General features: G+C 42.6%; 1 protein-coding gene, 1 long non-coding RNA gene and 1 pseudogene across 19 annotated transcripts in view; 2 read left to right on the top strand and 1 right to left on the bottom strand.

Annotated features, from left to right (window-relative positions):
- The window catches only part of ak7b (adenylate kinase 7b), a 152,292-nt gene that overhangs the window by 55,804 nt on the left and 75,710 nt on the right, over positions 1 to 20,778 (bottom strand). For all 18 annotated transcript variants that reach the window (XM_086048970.1, XM_086048968.1, XM_086048972.1 and 15 more), the window contains one exon: positions 8,662 to 8,752. In XM_086048970.1, coding sequence (XP_085905096.1) covers positions 8,662 to 8,752 — 91 coding nt within the window. The remainder of the gene's footprint in view (positions 1 to 8,661; positions 8,753 to 20,778) is intronic.
- On the top strand, positions 5,138 to 7,829 carry LOC147137993 (uncharacterized). The gene is made up of 2 exons (XR_015089257.1): positions 5,138 to 6,667; positions 6,766 to 7,829. It is a non-coding gene; the product is annotated as an uncharacterized LOC147137993 (long non-coding RNA).
- LOC147137992 (N-lysine methyltransferase KMT5A-like) lies at positions 15,923 to 18,365 on the top strand (annotated as a pseudogene).

The raw sequence follows: 20,778 nt of genomic DNA, 5'->3' as shown, positions 1-20,778 counted from the left end.
GGGGACCCTGCCCAGCTTCGGGCTCAGGTTGAACATGTGCTGGACAATTCCACACAGCTGGTCTGCGCAGGATTTGAGGAGCTGGGGGCTGATGCCATCTGGACCCGCTGCCTTCCTCGCCTTCATCTTCTTCAGCTGGTTCCTCACCTGAGATGTTGTGAATGCCAAGGCTGGGCAGGAGGGAGTGGTGGCTATCTGGTGTAGCTGGGAGCTGGAGACTGTGGAGAAAAGGGGGGAGGGGGTGACACGCCCAGCAGGAGGAGTAGGTGGAGGCTGCAGCAGGAGAGACTGAGTGGAGGCAGGCATCTGATCGAACCTATTGAAAAAGAGATTCAGCTCATTTGCCCACTGCAGGTCCCCCCCCAGTCCGGGTCTTGGGTTGTCCGTGGCCTGAGATGGTCTTCAGGTCCCTCCAGATTCCCCTGGCGTTATTCTGCAGCAGCTGCTCCTCCATCCTCTTCCTGTAGGACCTTTTCCCCTCTTTGATCCTCCTCCTCAGCTGGCGCTGCACAGTCCTCCGCTCCTCTATGTTGCCTGACGCAAAAGCCCTCCTCTTCTCCTTCAGGAGAGCTTTTATGTCTGGTGTGATCCAGGGTTTGTTGTTGGAGAAACACCTTACTGTCCTGGTGGGCATGGTGTTCTCCATGCAGAAATTTATATAGTCTGTAACAGTGTCCGTTAGACTACTAATGTCTTCCCCGTGAGCATCGCTGAATACTTCCCACACAGTTGTGCTGAAGCAGTCCTTTAAGGCCTCCTCGGCCTCTCCAGACCATCTCTGAACCGTGCGGGTCACAGCTGGCTGCCTGCGGACCAGAGGTTTGTACACAGACTGGAGAGCCACCAGGTTGTGATCAGCTTTGCCCAGCGGGGGGAGGGGCAGTGATGTGTATGCCTCCTTGGTTTTGGCATAGAAAATGTCCAGTGTTTTATTGTCTCCTGTGTGGCAGGTGACATACTGCGTGAATGAAGGCAGAGAGGAGGAAGGGGAGGCATGATTGAAGTCACCAGAGATGAGTACCAGGGCATTTGGGTGCTGTGTTTGTAGCCTGCTCACTGCTGCAGTCAGGACATCACAGGCTGTGTCGCTGCTGGCAGCTGGTGGGACGGAGACGGTCACCGCGATCACATGACTAAACTCTCACGGCATGTAGAATGGCCTCATGCCAACAGCTAGCAGCTCAATATCCCTGCTGCAAAGCTGCTCCTTAATCGTGATGTGCCCAGGATTACACCATCTATCGTTCACAAACACAGCCAGCCCTCCTCCTTTCCTCTTTCCACTCTCCAGCGTCCTGTCCGCGCGTATGATTTGGAAGCCGTCCAATTCTACGACCACCTTCGGCGTTAGCGCTGTTAGCCACGACTCCGTGAATAGCATCAGGCTAACCTCCCGGAAGTCCCTCTCGTGCCGGGTAAGCGCCGCTAGCTCGTCCATCTTGTTGGGGAGCGATCTAACATTCCCCATGATAACAGACGGGAGGACGGGATGGTATCGTCTCCTCCTTTATATATATATATATATATATATATATATATATATATATATATATATATATATATATATATATATATATATATATATATATATATATATATATATATATATATATATATATATATATATATATGTGTGTGTGGGGGGGGGGGGGTGAGCCATTAGCATACATATGTGGAAGCAAAGCACATCAAGCAAGTTGGGCGTAGATTTGGAAAAAGCTAAACCCACAAGTTAATAAAGCTAACAGGCCTAGTTCTCAAGAATCCAACACATGAATAATACAATACATTATTATTCTTACAGTACCCATCAACAAGTGGGTACTTACTTACCCAGTGACACAAACACAGCTGTGCTGCACCATCTGCACCAAGTCAGACTTCACACAGAAGTCACTATGGCACACGATTTTGAGATTTGCAGAGTAAAATTTCATTGTTGGTGTGTATTATGTAAAATTGAAAATGTTTCTTGGATCAAAAGACAAAACAGGATGATTGTTGACAACTATTGACTATATCAAAGTTTGAAGTAATAGCAACCTCTGGCTGCTGTGTCCACGATTTGCAATAAAATGGTGAGCACCCAACAGCCCGACTCCTTCCCCTCATGCCCAGTTGTTTCCTCACACAGCACAAAGTACACAAACTGAGAGTACACTCAGACGTCGACCATGGCACATCTAAGAAGAATGACTGCTCAGCAAGCCTTAGCAATGCTCCAGAGCATGTCGGACTGCGATTCTGATGGTGGAGATGTTGGAAGTAGCCTGGCATTTCAGAATGGAAATAGCAACAACGATTCTTCAAGCGATGACGCCAGCTGCCTAAGATAAAAGAAACTGGATCTAACAACAGCACTGACAACAACTAACAACAACAATCCAGCTGAGAATGTGAGTGTTTTTACACCAGCAGATCGTGCCCTCCAAAGGCGCACCAAGAGACGAGTAGCCAAGTATGTGGTTGAGCAGGACAGTGAGGCCTCATCCGATGAAGAGGAAGACAATGTATGGCAACCCACCTCAATGTAAAAAACTAAAAGTTGGTCATGTTGGCACACCGCCTGGATCTGCGGCAATGGGTTAACATAGGTCCCAAGCGAGACATGTGGGATAATAACTTTGGTATCCCAGATATCAAAACCATTATGTGTCGTAATCCCTTTTACGAAATAATGCGGTACCTTCGCTTTGACAACAATCGGGAGCTACCAGAAACTGCAAAGGAAACCTCGGGGCGCCAGTTACACTCCACACAGGTGTTCACATCTGGAAGAGCTTTGCTGACTGTGTGTGCATCAAAAAAAAAAATGTTTATCTTTTGAGCACCATGCATCAAAAAGTTGAAATTGTGGACACCCGAAAAGAAAAATCAATCACAGTTGATGATGATAACCATCTCAAATGTGGTGTTGACATCATGGACCAGAAATTGCAGTTACTCTGTGCGTGCAGGTACAAGAAGATGGCCGATGGCTGTGTTTTATAACCTCCTGGACATGGCTGTCACAAATGCACGTTTTGTACAAAGCATGTACAGGGTCAAAAGAAAGTCGCCGACTGTTCATGCTGGAGCTTTCAGAGGAGCTCAAAAGGAGACTGATGCAGGAAAAACAAGTGGAAGAGCGTAAACAGCTGGGCTGTGAGACGAAAGTTCAGAGTCATCAGATATGGACTAAGTGCCAGGCATGCTTACACTGCAATAATAACAGAAGTACTCGGCGTTGTGCAGCCTGTGGCAAATTTACCTGTGGCAAATGTAGGCGGACTTCACCTTGGTTATGTGACAAATGCGAGATGTGAAGATCATATGGAACAATTGTTTGCTTGAAACATTTGTCCCGCTTGGTACACTTGTCCTTTTTTTCTTTGTGCGAAATAAAAACGTTCTTTTTCAAGTTATACAGTTTGTTGTTTTTCAAAACTAAAATTGAGATGTGTGGGGTACTAATTACGTTCCTCTGTCCTCTAAAATGTTAGGATTGGCAGTATGCAAGTATGCCCTCCGTAAAATGACTGGCCATTACAAAAATAATTTTCATGGCAAATAAAAGTTTCTTGAATCAAAAGAAAAGGGGATGATTTTCAAAAAAAAGACACTGAATTTTATAAAGAATTATAAAAAGAGTTTTTATGGCAAATTTAAAATGTTTCTTAAATGAAAAGACAAAACAGGATGATTGTGGAGAGCTTTTGTTAAACACGCCCAGGGCTGAACATGCACATTTAACATTTCAATGGAGACAGAGTACCGAGAGTGGAATTTGCAAGTTCTGGAAGAGGGAGGGGGCATGGAGTCGAAGTGGAAAATGCCAGGACTACAAGTGTTAAAGAACTGAAGCTGTAAGCTTCCAATGGTCATGAGAGCCTGGTGCGATTATGTCGCGATTTACATATGAGCCGATTAGATGACTAATTGCGACCACTGTTGGTGATTAGTCGATTAGCAAAATAGTAGTTTATGGCAGCCCTACTTGACACGCTTGCACCAAACATCATTGCGTATTGCGTTTGTTGATGGCCGCAGCACCACACTAGTGCACAGAGACAAGCATGAAAGAGATTTTAAAAAAAAAATGGAATTGAATCGAAAATCGGGAACTGAAAATCTAATTGAATCGGGGCTTGAGTGAAGCGTTACATTCTTACTGATTACTGCTCTGGAAATAGTGGCATGTTAGATTACTTGTTATCAAAAAAAGTGGTAATTTTAGAGTAACACATTACTGGCATCTGTCAGGGTTCCGGGAGGACCCGAAACCAAAGCGGACTCTAAAAGCGTGGACTCAGATGGTGTTTTGAACAAAAAGGGTTTATTAGAAAAAAATACGCAAGACCGACAAAGTGCAACAAAACGTGCTGGTATGACAAAACAAGGAAAACGAGAATAACCAAAAACGCTTGCAAAAGGCAAGGAAAGAAATAACACAAATTGCTTGTCGTAAAAAGACAAGATCACACCAATACCAAAAAGTTCAACCGAGGGTAGCTTTAATAACACAAGATACTATGGATACTTACGATGGCGAAAAACTTGAGGCAACAAAGGGAGCAAAATACAAGGCAAAAACATGAGAGGACGTCTAGAAAATGCAATACTTGGTGCTATGGTCACGAGCAAGCAGAGGAATAATCCGACAAGCAGTTGTCTGATTGGCAGTCCTTAAATAGTCCACAATTAAGATTACAAACAGGTGCGCTGCAGAGGATCCACCTGCTGCCCCTACTGGAGCAACCGGGAACAACAAAAACAAAGCATGACCACAACAAGAACAGACCATGACAGCATCAATGTGTCGAAACAAAATAACTTTCAGTCTTAATATGGTTCCTTATATTATTGATGACAAGGTAAAATGTTTGTCTGTCTCCAAATCTTCTGTTATTTTTATGCATTATTAACCATTTTAAAGTGGTGAGAACAAATACATTGGCTCTTGAACGCAGCTCATGGTTGACAAGTGTTTCAAACCTCCATCTATTTCCTAGTTCTGTGGAAGGTGTGAGGCATAATTGTCACCTGCATTTCGTGTCTGGATGTTTTTTAGACATCCATCCATCCATCCATTATCTATACCGCTTATCCTCACAAGGGTCGCGGGGAGTGCTGGAGCCTCACTTCCGGTTCCGGCGCCGCGCGAGTGGCAGCCCGCTACAGCAGCTCCGGCTCACCGGTGAGCCTTTTCGTGTGTTTTTATACCTTACTATTACTCTACCTCGTACCTTTTTCACATAGTTGAACTTGCGTAGCAATGGACACCCAAACTGCGGTATTCTTGCTGCTGCTGGTGGCTATTTTTTGCGCGATCGTCTACGTGGAAAACTTCGCTCGGAGCCGCGCCCCCATTGTTTACAGCCGGAATCAGCTGTTAGCACTCCGTGCTAACCCTGCGCCGGCTCCCGGGGCGACACCTGATATCCCCCGTGAGCTGAGGAGAAAGAGACGAGGATCTTGTGCGGGGGTTAAACGCCGGGAAAGGAGGAGACGATACCATCCCGTCCTCCCGTCTGTTATCATGGGGAATGTTAGATCTCTCCCCAACAAGATGGACGAGCTAGCGGCGCTTACCCAGCATGAGAGGGACTTCCGGGAGGCCAGCCTGGTGCTATTCACGGAGTCGTGGCTAACAGCGCTAACGCCGAACGCGGTCGTAGAATTGGACGGCTTCTAAATCATACGCACGGACAGGACGCTGGAGAGTGGTAAGAGGAAAGGAGGAGGGCTGGCTGTGTTTGTGAACGATAGATGGTGTAATCCTGGGCACATCACGATTAAGGAGCAGCTTTGCAGCAGGGAAATTGAGCTGCTAGCTGTTGGTATGAGGCCATTCTACATGCCGTGAGAGTTTAGTCATGTGATCGCGGTGACCGTCTACGTTCCCCCCGCTGCCAGCGGCGACACAGCCTGTGATGTCTTGACTGCAGCCGTGAGCAGGCTACAAAAACAGCACCCAAATGCCCTGCTACTCATCTCTGGTGACTTCAATCATGCCTCTCCTTCCTCCTCTCTGCCTTCATTCACACAGTATGTCACCTGCCACACCAGAGACAATAAAACACTGGACCTTTTCTATGCCAACACCATGGAGGCATACACATCCCTGCCCCTCCTCCCGCTGGGCAAAGCTGAGCACAACCTGGTGGCTCTCCAGCCTGTGTCCAAATCTCTGGTCCGCAGACAGCCAGCTGTGACCCGCACGGTTCAGAGATGGTCTGGTGAGGCCGAGGAGGCCTTAAAGAACTGCTTCAGCACAACTGTGTGGGAAGTATTCAGCGATACTCATGGGGAAGACATTAATAGTCTAACGGACACTGTTACAGACTATATAAATTTCTGCATGGATAACATCATACCCACCAGGACAGTAAGGTGTTTCCCCAACAACAAACCCTGGATCACACCAGACAAAAAAGCTCTCCTGAGGAGAAGAAGAGTGCTTTTGCGTCAGGCAACAAAGAGGAGCGGAAGACTGTGCAGCGCCAGCTGAGAGGAGGATCAGAGAGGGGGAAAGGTCCTACAGGATGAGGATGGAGGAGCAGCTGCTGCAGAAAAATGCCAGGGGAGTCTGGAGGGGCCTGAAGACCATCTCAGGCCACGGACAACCCAAGACCCGGACTGGGGGGGACCTGCAGTGGGCAAATGAGCTGAACCTCTTTTTCAATAGGTTCGATCAGATGCCTGCCCCCACTCAGTCTCTCCTGCTGCAGCTTCCACCTACTCCTCCTGCTGGGTGTGTCACCCCCTCCCCTCTTTTCTCCACAGTCTCCAGCTCCAAGCTACACCAGACAGCCACCACTCCCTCCTGCCCAGCCTTGGCCTTCACAACATCTCAGGTGAGGAACCAGCTGAAGAAGATGAAGGCGAGGAAGGCAGCAGGTCCAGATGGCATCAGCCCCCGTCTCCTCAAATCCTGCGCAGACCAGCTGTGTGGAATTGTCCAGCACATGTTCAACCTGAGCCTGAAGCTGGGCAGAATCCCCCAGCTGTGGAAAACATCCTGCCTGGTCCCGGTGCCAAAGATGTTGAGAGAGACTAAACTTACAAGTACCTGGATGTTCATCTGAACAATAAACTGGACTGGGGCAACAACACAGACGCCCTCTCTAGGAAGAGTCAGAGCAGACCCTTCCTACTCAGGAGACTGAGGTCTTTTGGGGTTCAGGTGACACTCCTCAGGAACTTTTATGACTCGGTGGTTGCATCTGTCATTTTCCAGGGAGTCGTCACCTGGGCAGGCGGCGTCTCGGCCCGGGACAAGAAGCGGCTGGACAAACTGGTCAGGAGGGCCAGTCCTGGGCTGCTCCCTGGACTCTGTGGACTCGGTGGGGGACAGGAGGATGATGGTCAAGCTGTCATCAATGCTGGACAACCCGGCCCACCCCCTCCAGGGCACCCTAACAGCACTCCACAGCTCCTTCAGTGACAAGACTGTTACACCCTCGCTGTGCAAAGGAGAGATTCCGCTGCTCCTTCTTGCCTGCTGCTGTCAGACTCTTTAACAAGAACATTGTGTAGTCTCTACAAACTGGCGGACATTAGTGCAATAGTGCAGTCCTGCACCTAAGCTTATATCGTGCAATGCCCAACATTCCCTACTACTGTAATACCGTGCAATACTCAACATTCCCCACTACTGCTAGTCTAGTTTTATTTTTATCCAATGCTGTTCCTTACATTTCACTACAGCACTGCAGCACTGTCACTTTCTTTGAGTATTTTTATTAATGGCTACATTATGCCGCCGTCCCTGTGTTACCTATATCTTTGCTGCTGTAACACTGAAAGTTTCCTCACTGTGGGATCAATAAAGGCCTTCTTATCTTGTCCTTATCTTTATCCTTATCCCAGCAGTCTTAGGGCAGTAGGCGGGGGACACCCTGAATTGGTTGCCAGCCAATCGCAGGGCACACAGAGACAAACAAACATCAGCACTCACAATCACACCTAGGGGCAATTTGGAGTGTCCAATTAACCTACCAAGCATGTTTTTGGAATGTGGAAGGAAATTGGAGTACCCGGAGAAAACCCACGCAGGCACGGAGAGAACATGCAAACTCCACACAGGGAGGCCGGGGCCGGGACCGAACCCACAACCTCTGAACTGTGAGGCGGACGTGCCAACCAGTCGCTCACCGTGCTGCCCGTTTTTTAGACAATACGTGAAAATAGTAAGTTTAGATGCATTTAAGTTGGCTTGTTTTGTTAAAATCGATCGCAATATTCCTTAGTTGCCTAAGGACTCTCGTGTCCCATGGAGGTAAGTTTCCTTTGCATAATATCTGCTTAATGCATGGGGTTCGTCAGCTCAAGCATTTGCTTTTGTGATGTATTAAAATGCTTTTGCACGGTGGGGATTCAGTACGACCACAGACTTTGAAGAGCACGGTTGCCACTGATTGTACCGTTTTAATCAATGACAGTGTGATGAATTAACAATTTGTTTAGCATATCAAATTAGCGATAGAACATACTTTTTGTGTTGTGTTGTGTTTCTGTGAGTGTGCAATGGTACAGTATATAATAGCAAAACAAGGTATTATACAAGTGAACAAAGTAGTGTCTGGGAACTCAAGCAGGATTACTTTTTATTCCTTCAAAAGTTGTCACTTTGAAAGTACAAGCATTCCGGCCGACAGCGACAATATGTAACATACATACCTTAACAATGTCCTCCATGGTGTTGTTGGAATAGTCCACAGCTACAAAGTAATAAGGTTTGGGATGACCCTCGATTATTTTTTTAATGACACTATAATGAAAAAAATAGAAAATTACAGTGAATAGCAGATTGATCCATAACATTTCTCCTCCATACTATGGAGGTACTACAAAGCCGTTTCTTCATAACAGGTTCCAGAATTGCCTGGCCCTGCACCGCCCCGGCCTGGCCTCACTGAGCCTGGCCTCCATTGCTTCTTCATTCTAAAAAGGCACCAATCAAAAGGGATGGTATTGAGGCAAGATCAGCTGAACTGTGCAGCCTGCACTGCACACACTCTGTTATGTATTATCATAAGATTTCACAAGGCAAGTCTCAGACACTGATTTTGCCGTGATTTAAAATCTACATTGTCGTTGCATGACGTGGCGATGTCACAAATTACAGCCCACAAATGCACCGAAGCTTTCATGCAGACGAAAAATACATCCCTAGATTTAAGCCAGCGAGAGACAGACCTGGCGAGCAGTGTACGCTACAATTTTACCACAAGCTGTCATTTATATTTTGAGTTTGGTTTTTGTTTTGTTTAGTTTCATATTTTTCATTGTGTTCCTGTCTGTCTCTTGTTAGGTTATTGAGTCCACCTGTGCTTGTCATCCCGGTCCCTGGTGTTATCCAATCAGGTCCCTCCTACCTCCTGTGTCATGTCCATGTGTTACACCTCGTTGTTTCGTCAACTTGTCTGTATTTAGTTCCCTGCTTTCTTTCAGTCCTTGTTGGTTCGTTGTGATTTGCAGAGCTGGGCAGTCGGTCCCGGTGGTGGGATGGTCTGGCCCTCCTGCCCGGACGGATGCCCATACTTGGGGCGGGGTAGAGGTCGGAGAGTGACACGTTTTAAAAAAGGGGCGGACAAAGGGCAGTGGTGGATTTTAGTACGGCCCACTAATCGGCACGCATGCGTGTGACATGGTCACGAGGCAACCCAATTTTAAAAAGAATTCCAAAATCAAAACACTTAAAATGCACCACTAGTTATCCAACTGTGCAGAAAATTTTAAGGACAAAGAGTCACTGTGTCAGTTGACTTGCTACATTTGAACATTACAATCACTCTTCTTCACAACATGACAACAGGCTTTGCCTTTACCTCATAATGCATATGTTAACATGGCAGGGAGGTCATTGTTTGTTGTGCGGTCTTCAGTCATGGTTTCATAAATAATCCTTGGGGATCAAGATGACCGCCATGACGGTGATGTTAGTGTTTGCCGGAGGCTCAGCCTGCATTTACATGACTCTAATCAGCATCCTTAAGTCATATCTTTCATCTTGATCGACCAGTCAGTTTGCTGTTCTAAAACATTGTCAAGTTACTTAATTTTGCATTTCTAGTAGTTGTTAGGCGTGCTGTAGATTCGATTGCTCCATGGATCAAACATTTCAACAAATGCTACTGTCGGCCATTCAGCAACTTAAATCTGAAATGCTGTCTCACGTTGGCACCAAAATGGACAAAATACAAAAAAGTCTGAATGGAATTGAGGGGAAGCTGTCCACGCTGGGAGAGCAAGTTGTGGAATTAGAACAGCAAATGAGCAGGAATGAGGACAATACAACAGACCTTGCAAAGGGGGTGAAAAGTTTGGAGAAAGAAAATGCTTACTTGAAAGCGAAAGCCTAAGACACGGAAAACAGGAGCCGGAACCACAACCTCAGTTTTCTGAATGTTCCTTAGCATGCAGAGGGCCGAGATATCGTGTCCTTTATGGGTCAACTGATCCCATAAAGAACATTTTACAACTCCCCTGCTTCTGGAGTACGTCCATTGCACTCCACTGCATCTTCGCCAGGACCATAGAAGTGGGCCACGACCAATTTTGGTCGGATTTCTCCATCTCCCCGATAAACTGAGGATTCTGAGACTAGCCCACTTGAAGGAGCTGTTGTACGGGGATGTGCAAGTTCACATCTACCCCAAATTCAGCGCTGTGCTCATTCAGAAACACCGGCACTTCGGTCCAATTAAAAAAGACCTCAGAGATCGCGGAATGAAATACTCTCTGCTTTTTCCGCCAGACTAAGGATATATACTGACAGCACCCCCAATGTTTTCACCTGCCCCGAAGACACTGTGGCATTCCTTCGGGATGTCTCAATGAATTCGCCACAATTTATTTATTTTTTTTCTCTGAAGGGCGACTACTATTTTTGCTACCGAATGCCGGGGATGCAAATCTGAACGGTAACTTGAAAAAAATGTGTTTGGATGCTCCTAACAAGTGATATGGAACTTGCATTGTTTTTGACATAAAGTCTACTGTCTGCTGTAAAGTGATTATTTCACTGGTTGCACTGGTTATAGTGATCTGTCGTATTCCTTGGTCAAGGATGTTATTGTTTTGGTTTTGTTTTCTTATCTTTTTTATCTATCACTTATGGAAAGAAAAATGCAGACTGAGCCCCATTTGGTTTTTGGACTATATTGATGTCGGATCAGCTTTGTTTTTTGTTTTCAGGTTGTTTTGGTCGCGTTTCGTTAGAATGTGTCTGTTGTGTATTGTTGTGTAAGTAGGTGTGTGTGTAGGCGTGTGTGTGGGGGTGCGTGTGCGTGAGTGTGCGTGTGTATATGTTCGTGTGTCTGTAAATTGTCTCTCCCTTTATCCCATATCTTTTTTATTTCCAGTACTTACCAACAAATATCTCCTTATTAATCTCTATCTGTAGCCATAACTAAAAAGGTTAAAGGTATACGTGGTGCATATGAATATCAGAAGTCTATTTCTTAAAATTGACTTATTGAGAGCTTGGGTTGTTTCTAATAAACCTAATGTGCTTACATTCTCTGAGACATTGCTAAATGACACAATTCCAGACCATGCCATTCGGCTTGATAATTACACTCTACAGAGCAGATAAAGGAACTAAGGGAGGAGGAGTTACCTATATCTCTAATAATTTGTCATCACATTTCATAATTCCAAAGAGTTTAGAACCCCATTCACTTTGGTTGTCTATTTGTTAAAATTAAATTTCATGAAAACAAAAATATTACTATTGGTAATATCTATAGACCTCACAAGTGCTCTTGCTGAATCTACCAAGTGTATTTTGTCAATTCTCTTGATCATCTATCCATCCATTATCGATACCGCTTATCCTCACAAGGGTTGCGGGGCGTGCTGGAGCCTATCCCAGCTGTCTTCGGGCATTAGGCGGGGGACACCCTGAATCGGTTGCCAGCCAATTGCAGGGCACACACCATTTTGTGGAGACAAACATCCACACTCACAATCACGCCTAGGGGCAATCTAGAGAGTCCAATCAACTTACCATGCATGTTTTTGGAATGTGGGAGGAAACCGGAGTATCCGGAGAAAACCCACGCAGGCACGGGGAGAACATGCAAACTCCACACAGGGAGGCCGGAGCCGGGATCGAACCCACGACCTCTGAACTGTGAGGCAGACGTGCTAACCAGTCGACCACCGCCTTCTCTTGATCATTCAAATGAAATTATACTATTGGGTGACTTTAATAATAACTGGCTCGCATGCTTATATTCTGGAGATCGTAACCTTTTTGGCAGTGCAAATTTTAAACAACTAATAACCGAACCCACTCGAGCTGATCCTTTTCAGAAGACAAAATCTCTGTTGTCTGCTGTCTTCTTGTTACTCATCCAGACAGAATTAAAAAATCTGGTGTACTCCCAGACTGCTTTAGTGATTATTCTTTTATTTTTGTGTATGGAAGATCAAGATACCGCGACTGCCCCCTAGATTTATTAAAGTAAGACAGTTTAAAAATATGAATAATTAACATTTTATCTATGATTTAATCAACATAAACTGGAATAGGTTGCAGTTAATACCTACTGTTGGAGATGCATGGTCTTTTCTGTATTCTGAATTGATGAACATTGTTGGTAAACATGCACCCTGGATTACTATTAAAGTTAAGGGGATAAATTGACGTTAAGTTCTTGGTTAAATGGTGAGCTAATACATTTATACAAACTGAGGGATAAAGCATGGCAAAAGCACTGTCATACAAATGACCCAATTGATGGGAAAATTATAAAAAGTTGAGGAATACTTGTCCAACTAAAATTAGGAATGTTAAGTCAAAGTATTATAAGGATCGGTTAAGTATTGATTTCAATAATGCTAGACAATTTCGGAAAAGGTTGAATACTATACTTAAAGATAATAATCCAAATTATATTTCATGTGGTAATGTTTTAATTAAGGAAAATCTTGATATAGCCAGTGCTTTTAGTCAACATTTCTCATCTATATGTAGCTCCCCACTCTCAGAACCTCCGCACGCAGATGTTCCTTTAATTAATTCTAAATGTGACCTTTTACACAAAGGTAGTGATCCTCATGACCTCAACAACTATAGACCTATTTCAATTATCAATAGTATAGCGAAGATCTTGAAAAGAATATTTTTAATCAGCTATGACAATATGTTACTGAATTTAGTTTATTAGCTCCATTCCAATCAGGCTTTAGAACAAATTTCTCCACAACTACCACCTTACCCGTGATAAACCTTTTACTTTTGGCCTTTTGAGGGACACATTACTCCGGTCTAATTAATATTTTCATGATATGCAGCATTGTGTTTCTTATCAGGGCAGTCAGTCTGACTTTGTAACTATTGAGAGAGGTGTACCTCAGGGTTCTTCTTTGGGGACACTCCTCTTCGCTATTTTTATTAATGATTTGCCTAAAATTTCCTTGGACTGTCATACCCTCTTATAAGCAAATTATACTGTTATTTACTGCTCCAAACCACACGCTTCATAAATCCAGTGCATATTACAAGACTTTAATTTAGTACAAAAATGGTTCTACCAAAACAAGCTGGTTCTCAATAAGAATAAATCTTATTGTATGCTATTTTCTCTAAGAGCAAACTCTCTTCCACTGTCATTTACATTTCTTGATGGCTCTCTCCTTGAGAAAACTGAAGAATATAAATATTTGGGCGTATTGCTTGATTCTCAGCTTTCTTTTAAATCTCATGTTGATTCAGTTGTACGGAAGTTAAACTGCAGCCTGAGAATTCTCTATCGCTCAATTGTTTTCGCTTTCAGGTGAGGAAAAGGATAGTTTCACAATTATTATTTCCAATTTTAGATTATGCAGGCATAGTGTCAAAACACCTCAGATTCAAATCTTTATCCTCTTAATATTATTTACAATAGTCTTGATAGATTTGTTCTGAGGTATCCCTATACAACACATCATTGTATTATGTATGAATCGCTTGAAAGGTTTACACCAAAATATAGAAGGTATTCTCATTGGCTGCAGTTTATCTTTAAATGCTATTTCTTTAATGTTCCTTATTATCTAAAACAATACTTGCATCCTCACAATACAAAGTATAGTTTAAGAAATACTCAATCCCTTTTCTTTTACGCCCCTACACCAAGGAAGGAAATTGGACCATGTTCTTTTAGATATAAAGCCCCATTTGACTGGAACAGTTTGCCTGATTATATTAGATCCACCAACTCTATTTGGTTATTTAAGTCATATATCTCAATCTATATCATTGCACTGTGTCTGTTCCTGTCCCTCAAGAGAGAACGGAGCACCCTCACGACTGTGTCTTTAAGCCTACACAAGGTCTTTATTCAAACACATTTTTTTATTTGATTATGTTGTCTTATTTATTATTTATGATTGGTGTAAATGTATTTAGGTAATCATGATCTATTCTGTTTGGTTGTTACAGTCTGTGCATGTATGATTTGTTTACTTATTTATACTTATGTTAGCACACAGCTCAGTTTTGTTCGGATTGACATGTATGGAGTTTTATGTTTGTATGTGGTTGGTGGGGTAGGGGTGGGTAACTATGGGCAGAGATGTGTTTTCTATGTGTTGTCTTAGTGTTGTGTTGTTATGTTTGATTTTGTATGTTGGACCCCCTCTAAAATGAGATGGTTCATCTCAAGGGGTTTATCCAAATAAATACATGTAATTGTAAATAAAGTAGAGTAGCACACCTCATCCATCCATCCATTATCTGTACCGCTTATCCTCACAAGGATCACGGGGCGTGCTGGAGCCTATCCCAGCTGTCTTTTGGGCCCAGCCAATCGCAGGGCACACAGAGACAAACATCCGCACTCACAATCACACCTAGGGGCAATTTAGAGTATTCAATCAACTTACCATGCATGTTTTTGGAATGTGGGAGGAAACCGGAGTACCCGGAGAAAACCCACGCAGGCACGGGGAGAACATGCAAACTCCACACAGGGAGGCCGGAGCCAGGATCGAACCCACGACCTCTGAACTGTGAGGCCGACGTGCTAACCAGTCGACCACTGTGCCGCCAGTAGCACACCTTTGCTGTCTTAATCTTCTGACAAGTACAAGAGCGAAGGTTGACAATTTAAGTATTTCACAATACCGTGTCAAAAATGTGAGGGTTTACTTTGCGTTGGAGTTCATCATGAGCGAGGAATATAGCGGAATGCATTGTTTATGTTGTTATAATTCGCCCCCGGCCAACATCTATCCAGTTGAATTTTTCTAACAATGAGAAATAGTGACTACCACCGCCGATGGTATGGAAGGGTATATTACATCTTATGCATGCGCAGAAGGTACTTTAATGTTCACGTCGCTGACTGTCGTTGCGGTGTGTTTTTCTAGCGTGACGTGCCGACAGCCGGCCGGACGCCACAGGAGGGTAAGCGTCTGACACTGTTAGCCAACGTCGTTTTGGTCTATCTAGGCTATAGAGAAATCCTATGCTAAGGCAAGCCTAAATAAATCAAGAAGAAAACGAATATCAAAAGATTGGGAGGTAAGGGACAATGGGGAACTGCCGATGATGATGTGTGTGCACTGGTTTTCATGTGGTTGTGGGGACATAAAACTGTTTACACGCAGTCACGTCATGGGGACCAGTTGCGGTATGGGGACAAAAAAGCAGGTCCCCATGAGGAAAACAGTTAAAAAAAACATTACAGGGGCTGCTCGGCATGCTCCTATGAAGTTTTTAGGACAGGCCCATAAAACATGATTTTTGATCGTTGTTTGTGTGTAAACGGGGCTCAGTAGCTCCCCCACTTGAATTTTTACTGCTACTACTCTCACTGCTTCACACACGCATTTGCACATACCCACCCACTTCCTGGTCCCCTAATGGAAGGATTTTCACAGCAACCGATTAGAGCAGGTGGCCTCATTTAGTAATCATCAGAAGACCCCAACAAGAGCAATGAAGATGGCAGCAAAAGAAGCTAAAATAAAACACAAGGTACGCAACTTTGTATGAATGAACATGTTATTTCATGTCTAATGTTATATATTCACACAAAATAATAAGATTATTCTCACTACTTACTGTGAATCAACGAGCGCAGGCGCCGCTCTATTAACACCCGTTTATCCAATTGTAGCTAGGTTTCCCCCTGTACTTTGTAACCCTATGTGGCGACTGAAAAGAATTATAAGTTGAACATGTAAAACCAGCCGTAGTCTCCTCGACTCTAAAAAGCAAATTTATTATGAATATTGAAGGTCGGTGTTAACATTTTCACGTGTACACACAGCTTCGGCTGGGTTCCATTCAGTTGAATGAGAGCCGCAGCAGAAGCTGCCTCGGCGGTCACACAGGCCCGTTGGTCGTGGCTCGCCTCCGGGAAACTGCTTCAGGTAGCCGCGGAGCGCTCGGACTCCTGCGTGTGACGACAAATGAGCCGTCCCTTTACATTTTAACTGTACGTTTAGCTTCGCTGTTGCATAACGTAAACGTGTGAACTTATTCGACATTGAATTACAGTGCAAATTGACTACGTGTCCGAGCGACTATTTTTTCTCCGGCCGAACTTTAATCATCCCGGACGAGATAGCATATGACCACCACTGAGACCTAGTTGGATTGTTGTCAGGTCTGGGACCCGCCATGAATTGCGGTGGCAAGACGAAAACAAAAGCGGGGCTGCCGAGATGGGCTACGGCTAGGCGAAGGTAAATGCTAACCACTCAAACTCCACTCCGAGCATCTACCCTCTCTACATTTAATTATGATAGAGTTAAGGAACAATTAAAAGATGAAAACTTTCAACTAACAGATTGCTTGTAAAGTGAAAGGAGCTGCGACAAATGCATGCAGGACATGGACACTGTGTTTGTGAAACAGTGATATGAATACTCAATAAAATGCAAACTCTTTTTCTCTTTCAAGTTTGAAATGCCACAAAGGATCATCCCTCTACAGGATGCCATCCGTCACATTACTTTAAGGACTGACAAAAAAGACAAATTAGACGTGAAGTACCTCAATGCAGTGAAAGGTAAGATGTCTGACGTGATATGGTCAGTAGTAAGTACATGATACGGGATACACTGAATAAAACATGTACAGTTATCAGATGACAAATGTAAAACCTGAGGTTAGTTTTGCGGATCCTGACTCAGTTTGTAAACTAGTCATCATACAAATGACAATCGATATATCTTTACAGTCCATGTAAATCCTATTTAAGTCAAAGACTAAATAAAACTAAAGGCAACATTAAAGAACAACAATAATTTTAATTGTTTTACATATTTACATGGACCTAACAATAATGGTAGAATGGATTGATTTACCTGTTTTTTCCCAAAATATTGTTGCCGTCATGTACAGGTCATGGTATATTTGCAAAGGGTACAATCAGCAGAGGACAATTTGTTGTGAATATCATTGAGGTATGATAGATGATGCCGAATACCAGTGCAGAAGAAGAGTTTACCACCCATCATGTGCTTCATTTATGTTTGCATTCAAGTGGAGAGGGAAAACATGGTAGTAAGACTTAATTTTACACCATAATAGACCATATTAGATTAGTGTGAATGTGCAATGATCTCATTGTTCTTTTTCCCGTATTTTTTTAAGCATTGATGCATCACAAGAAGATGAGTCATTCGGGAGACTAGTGAATGATGAACATGGGAGGCCAAACTGCATGATGAAAAGGATTGATGTGGACGGAAAGCTGCACCTATGCTTGTTTGCTATGGATGACATTCAAGAAGGAGAAGAAATTAATTATGATTATGGTGGCGAAGACTGCCCATGGAGAACGCAAGTATGTTATACAGTGCAGAGGCCGGAGCCAGGATCGAACCCACGACCTCCGAACTGTGAGGCGGACGTGCTAACCAGTCGCCCACCGTGCCGCCCCCTGTCAAATCAGGTCAAGTCAAATTTATTTATACACCTGTACATTATTTTGCATGCTTGGTTATGTTTTTTAATGAGAATAGCAACCATTATTGTTCTACTACAACATGTTAGGATGTTTCCCATACAATCGTGAAGTGCCCACCTGATTGAATTCATCTTAGCGTAATACCACGTCATCTACACATGTACCTATGAAACACCCCTAACTACACCATTGTGCATGCTTGGTTATGTTTTTTAATGACTGAGAATAGCAACCCTTTATTGTTCTAATACAGCTTGTTAGGACATCTTTCATACAATCATCAGGTTAGTGTACAATTAAGGCGACATAATTGTGAAAAGTCTAAGCGCAGCCTCTTCTTATTTTCTGGTGTCAGCACAAAACTGTTGCCCCCACCTGTGCTCGGAATAATCATGTTTGGAATAAACGCTTACCTTGTTTCGCTTGTCGGATGTGGTTCTCACCAACCCTGTCCCTTAGGTCAAATAGTAACACCTTCTCAACCATTCAACAGTCTACTTGTATAGAGCATCGTTAGTGTTCATGGCATCATCAGTCAGGTTTCCCATAGAATTGTTTGGTTTCCAAGTAGAGGGAGTTTATTCCCGGGCGGGTCCGTGGACTGGTGTTTTGCATTCGTCCAAAGTGCCTTGATTTGTCATTTTTTAGATTTTTTTTTTATCTCTATCAATAAATACTTTTTGAAAATTCCCTTAATATCTTTAAATCAGTTAAGGGTAAAAAGGTAAAGGTAATCCCAGATATAACAAAATATGGTGCACCTGTTTATGTGCAATTTGTATTTAACACTTCTGGATGTACTCAAGTAATTCTTGTGAACTCAATGTGAATTTAACACCTCTGGTTGTAGCCACCCATTTTCTTAAAAGTTATCTAACTATTCTAATATGTACTGAGATACTTCATGAAAACACACACACAACACTGCCTAGATTGCATGTATCTCAAGTTTCTCAAGTTTGTCTGTGTCCTGTGTTTTTTACCTTCTGTTGCCCTGTTCATTTTATCTTGTGTTCTGCCGAAGGGACTAAAGATGTAAATTAGTCTTTGGCTATAATCTTGCATATTTACATGTCCATGTTCATCAATATGTGTTGTCCCTCTTTTCAAATAAACTCAAACTCAACTCAAACTCAACTCAACTCAATTACCTTAATCCCAATAATCCCAGATGGAACCAAAATGTGGTCCTAATTAGGTCTGTGCAATGTGAATTTAACATACCTAGATGTAACTAAAATATTTCTTAAAATTATCTACCTATTCTTAAATCTATTGAGGTGATTCTTGAAAGTTCCCTTAATATCTTTAAATCCATTAAAGGTAAAAAGGTAAAGGTAATCCCAAAAACCTAGATGTAAACAAAATATGGTGCAATTAGAGTTATGCAATTAATCAAAATTCAATTACAATGACCATGACTACAATCATGATTACAAAAATTAACATAATCGTAATAAATGATTATTAATATTCATTTGTATCCAAGGCACTGTACACTTTACATATAATAAAAACAAAACTTGAATTTATACATTTGCACCTTTTAAAAAATATATATAATTGCTAATTTTATATGTTTTCATAATATAGCAACCCTAGTCCAAGTGTTGAAGGACAATGTGAATTTAACACTTCTGGATGTACTCAAGTAATTCTTGTGAACTCAATGTGAATTTAACATTTCTAGATGTAGCCACTTATTTTCTTAAAAGTTATCTAACTATTGTTATATGTACCGAGATACTTCATGAAAATGTGTTATATGTTTCATCGTTATACTGTAGATTACTACTTAGTGATTGTATAATTGTGTAAAGTATACATTTATGAACACTTTCTTTTTTTAAGTACAGAAACAATAAATTTTTCTTAAGAATGAGTTGTTGTTTTTCGTTTGACTAAAACCCTGGTTGTTTAGGTTATAAACAACGTCCCAAGTATTTACATGTACAATAATCAACCAAAATCTGTTTATTTCAAACTGATGCTCCCCCTTCTTAATTTATAACCTCCTCTCTTATCTTGATTTCAGTCTAAAAAAAAAAAAAAAACACGTTAGCTGAACCGTGTTATTTGACAAGAAAATGATTCTAAGAAGAGTAAAGAGTGGGGTTCCTGATGTCCAGTATGTCTCATCAAAGGAAAGGTTTGTGGTTGTTCCTAAAGCCAGAATTACAGGAATTTTCAAAAAGTATTTATTGATAGAAATAAAAATCTAAAAAATGACAAATCTAGGCACTTTGAACGAATGTAAAACACCAGTCCACAGACCCGCCTGGGAATAAACTCACCCTACTTGGAAACCAAACAATTCTCTGGGAAACCTGACTGATGATGCCATGAACACAAACGATGCTTATGGAAAACCCAGCAACTCTATACAAGTAGACTGTCGAATGGTTGAGAAGGTGTTACTGTTTGACCTAAGGGACAGGGTTGATGAGAACCACATCTGACAAGCGAAACAAGGTAAGCGTTTATTCCAAACATAAAAAAAACCATATATTGTGACACTTTCTCTCAACAAAATCACTTTCTCTCAACAGGTTCATCAGTGTTGAAGTCTATGGCTACAAGGAAAAATAAGTTCATAGATGTCTTCAGCCCGTGGCTATCATCAAATATGAAACATTTCGAGAAATTTGAATGATCTGAGTCAAATTAAAACTGTATTTATTGTCACATTGAATAATCTGACTTTTGTGGCACTGTCAAGGCCACGCCCATCGCCGAAAAGTCACAATATTCGGCGTAGCGCAAGATCAACATCTTGAGGCTTTTCTGACAAATTTTCAGTAGATGTCTTCAGGTTGCTTCTCTTAACGTACAGGTGAAGTTTGGGATTTTTTGGAGCATGTGAGGGGAGGTATTATGTTTT

This window comes from Filicampus tigris, chromosome 13 (assembly GCF_054856515.1).
Source record: "Filicampus tigris isolate MCC_2025a chromosome 13, RoL_Ftig_1.0, whole genome shotgun sequence".
Taxonomy (NCBI): domain Eukaryota; kingdom Metazoa; phylum Chordata; class Actinopteri; order Syngnathiformes; family Syngnathidae; genus Filicampus; species Filicampus tigris.
Note: the sequence above shows the minus strand (reverse complement) of the source record. Positions and strands in the feature narration are given on the sequence as shown.